The sequence below is a fragment of the Arachis duranensis genome, chromosome 2 (assembly GCF_000817695.3).
Source record: "Arachis duranensis cultivar V14167 chromosome 2, aradu.V14167.gnm2.J7QH, whole genome shotgun sequence".
NCBI classification, from domain to species: Eukaryota; Viridiplantae; Streptophyta; class Magnoliopsida; order Fabales; family Fabaceae; genus Arachis; species Arachis duranensis.
Genome location: NC_029773.3, coordinates 73,407,988 through 73,411,443, shown reverse-complemented (window position 1 = coordinate 73,411,443; position 3,456 = coordinate 73,407,988). Strand labels below are relative to the sequence as shown.

Here is a 3,456-nt window from a genome sequence, read left to right as displayed (position 1 = left end):
TTTTTCAAAAACTAATTTGGCTATATATTAACCCTTTATATGATAGCATTAATTTTGAAACCATGTTAGATTATGTTCTGAAATTGGATGGAAAATGATATGAGATTGGTGTGTACTGTATAATCCACAGGTCTTTCATTATGCTGACTTGTTCCCTCTTCCTATGTATGACCCATAAAATTTCTTTATTAGGACTTGCTTGCCATCTATTGAACTTCTCCGCCCAAAATGGGTTAGTGTTTGTCATAATTTTTGGTAGAGTAAAGTATTAATTTTGTTTTTAATATTTAGAGTAAATTTTAAAATTATTTCTAACGTTTGAATCATCTTATTTAAATTTCTAATATTTTAAAATTGATTCAATGTTGTCTAAATAAATTTTATTCTAAATAAATTTTAGTCACATTAATTTTATTCTAAATAATTTTTTTATATAATTTTATTCTTAAAAATGTTTACTCATCATAAAATATTTGTAGAATGACTAATACATAAATTTGTAGAAAAAAAACTAATACATATACAATAAAATAATGTAATTATAATCATTTTATAAACATTTCATGATAAGTAAAAATCTTTAAAAATAAAATTATAAAAAAATAAATTTATTTAGAATCAAAATAATGTGATTAAAACCATAAAAACATGCTTTGTACTTCACTAATTAAAGTATCAATAAATTTATAACAACTCAAAATATAAATAGAAATGACCGTAGTAACTATTTTGATAAGAACTTCTCTCTTATTGATTAAGAGTATAAATTTCTTTCAGTATTATAATTTTTATCTACTGGTTAATAATATTTTATGTTAATAAATCATATTAAAAAAATCTACTAATTAAGTTAATCACTTTTTAAAATTATAAAAAAATAAAAATTCAAAATATGTTAATTTATTTGTTATTTTTAATAACAAACTATTTTTTAAAAAAGAGATACACTTTTTTTTCAGAATACATTGTTGCATTAGTATTTGTTTTTAAATAATTATTAAGAATAGAAAAAAAATCAGATATAAAATTTGCTCCAAATGATGTCAACTTAATAACCAAACTAGCTTGCTTAATTTTGTTTTGCTTTATATATCTTTATGTCCTTTTTGGTGAAGTAAGTATCACGTCTGTTTCATAAAGACAAAAAAATTGTTTTTTCAACTTGCAAGTTCATAAACAATTAAAGATGCATGTGACTTTATTTATTATCAAACAAAAACTGGGAAGAAGTCCACATGGAATAATGGAGCTCTCATAATTATTTGGGAGAGTACATAGAAGTGAGAACCCGCAGCAACAATAATGCAAAGGAAGAAAAAATATCTTCATTGATCTTAGTTCATCCTGATCCTACACAACAAAAATCAGAAGGGGTCCATTACTACGACGTTGGAATCAAGAATACGGTGCATAATCATTTTACTGGTTTAGCAATTCACGCAACTTCTTTGTTCTTACCACTTGTAATACTATTCACCATACATCAAGAATTTGTGTATCACCATGAAATTGAGTATTATATCATTATTGCCGTGTTAAATTTGTAGTCTGTAGATCCCATTTTTAAATAGCAAAATTAAAGTGCAATCCTTTCTTTCACTATTGGATAATGTAATCAATTAAAGTGCAATCCTTTCTTTCACTATTCATTTTTCTATTAAAAAAATATCATCCATCTTCTAGCATAGACCTCTAATTAGAATATTTTTCATTTATTAACAAAATTTTACTATCTTGTGCATTTAAGACTTAAGGTTACAAATTAAAAATATTTTTATTAAAAATATAAAAAATACTATAAGTAAACTCTTATTTAAAAAAAATAATAATTAAAGGAAGATAAGAAGGAAAGGAAAAGAGAGAAGGGGATAAGATGAAGAGGTCAACTAGAATTCTTTTAGCCCAAAGTCACATTTTTATAAGCAGAGATCGATGATCAAGATTAGATCAAACTTTACACGACACAAGTCAAACCAAACCATATAGTAGTAATAGATAACAAATTAAAGCAACCTTAGCTTAACATACCATCAAACAAATCCAATATAGCAACAATTGGATTTGCCTGAGGTAAAATAAAAAACCATAGCCACTTTATTCTAACATACACGAAAGGTAGGGTTTTGTTCTAACAAAACACCATAGTGCACAAAATACTCATATATCTCTGCTTTAATTTTTCACGCTACTTGACTCACTTGCAGGTGCAAGGGTCGCATGTGCAGTTAGATCCACACTTGCAGCCACCGTTCTCAGCAGAAACACCCATTTCAGCACCTTCAAACTGTGCCTTCATGGGTGCAACACCCATAACAAGGGTCTCTGTAGAGGATATGCTCTCCGTGTAGCTCAAATCAGGGTACATCTTGCATCTACGTAACAAACAACGCACCAAAAATTAAATTAGAAAAAAAAAAGATTATCTAATGGAATTTAACCAGAGGGGTAATCCTAAGAGAAAACTAAATAGGGAGATCATGTCATCATACAGACAAACTTTTCCTGCAAAATAAATATTAATAGCTCAACTGTTTCGGAAAAAACATTAGGAGAAAATTTTAAGAGAAAAAAAAAATAGTAGTATGGTGTTTTATTTTAATTTTTTTACAAATGAGTACTCAAAACAGGGTATCCAAAACAAAATAAAAATCAAAACGAAAGTTTCCTAAGGAAGAAAAACTAATAACAAGTGATATACTGTAGAAGCAAAAAGAGCATCATGAAAATCCAGCACCATGCAATTATGCAAAGTACGGTAAAAAGCATCAAATTTCATAAAATTCAGCCAAAAGGGTACGCAGAAAGCAAATCAAAACACCCAGAAACTATGAAATTTAGTAAAATGAAAAACTTTGCTGAAAAAAAATTCAGAGAAACCAAACAACAGAGACTCGTGAAAAGAGATAACAGAATCGTTACCCTCCGCAGCCGCTGCCACACTTGCAGTCGCTTCCACAGCCGCAGTTACCGCCACAGCAAGACATGCTTTTTCCTCTTTTTCTTTCTGACGCAAATGAAGGAGAGAAAACGCTAACAGAAACCAAAGATGACGCAGAAAACAACAACGATGAGAGACTACACTCACTAGAACGACTTTACACGAGGGAACCACACTCCATTTTATAAGCTCAGTGGGGAGAAAAATGTGGGTTCTACACCGTACACGTGTCCGAATCTCGTGCCGTGTAGCGCCAAGAGTCGTACCTGCCCTATTCCCACTTCCCACGTCTCTTTCATGACTCATCTTTCTTCTTTATAAAAAGAAAAGGATAAAAGAGAGTTTAATTTTGAATTTTTAATGCTTCATATTGTAAATGGGTTTATACTTTATACCATAGTTAACAAGAACTAAGGCTTTGTTTGGGGGTGAAAAGTAGGGGTGTTTATGGTCCGGTCCGGTTTGAAGATCTGGTCTAATTTTAAATATTTTAGGGATTAATTTGGTGTGATTTTATC

At 29.5% G+C, this 3,456-nt stretch overlaps 1 protein-coding gene across 1 annotated transcript; it reads right to left on the bottom strand.

The window, feature by feature from the left end:
* Positions 1-1,869: 1,869 nt before the first annotated feature.
* LOC107474868 (metallothionein-like protein 2) lies at positions 1,870-3,105 on the bottom strand. Its single transcript, XM_016094515.2, has 2 exons — positions 2,920-3,105; positions 1,870-2,372 (listed from the first exon to the last, which is right to left on the bottom strand). The coding sequence occupies exons 1-2, from the start codon at positions 2,982-2,984 to the stop codon at positions 2,195-2,197; spliced, it is 243 nt and encodes an 80-aa protein (XP_015950001.1). The 5' UTR covers positions 2,985-3,105; the 3' UTR covers positions 1,870-2,194.
* Positions 3,106-3,456: the final 351 nt, after the last annotated feature.

Bases quoted from the DNA above. Each gene is read 5' to 3' on its own strand.
- LOC107474868 (XM_016094515.2), bottom strand. From the start codon at position 2,984: ATGTCTTGCTGTGGCGGTAACTGCGGCTGTGGAAGCGACTGCAAGTGT. The intron at 2,373-2,919 runs GTAACGATTCTG...TTTGTTACGTAG, and splicing joins TGTGGCAGCGGCTGCGGAGG to ATGCAAGATGTACCCTGATT.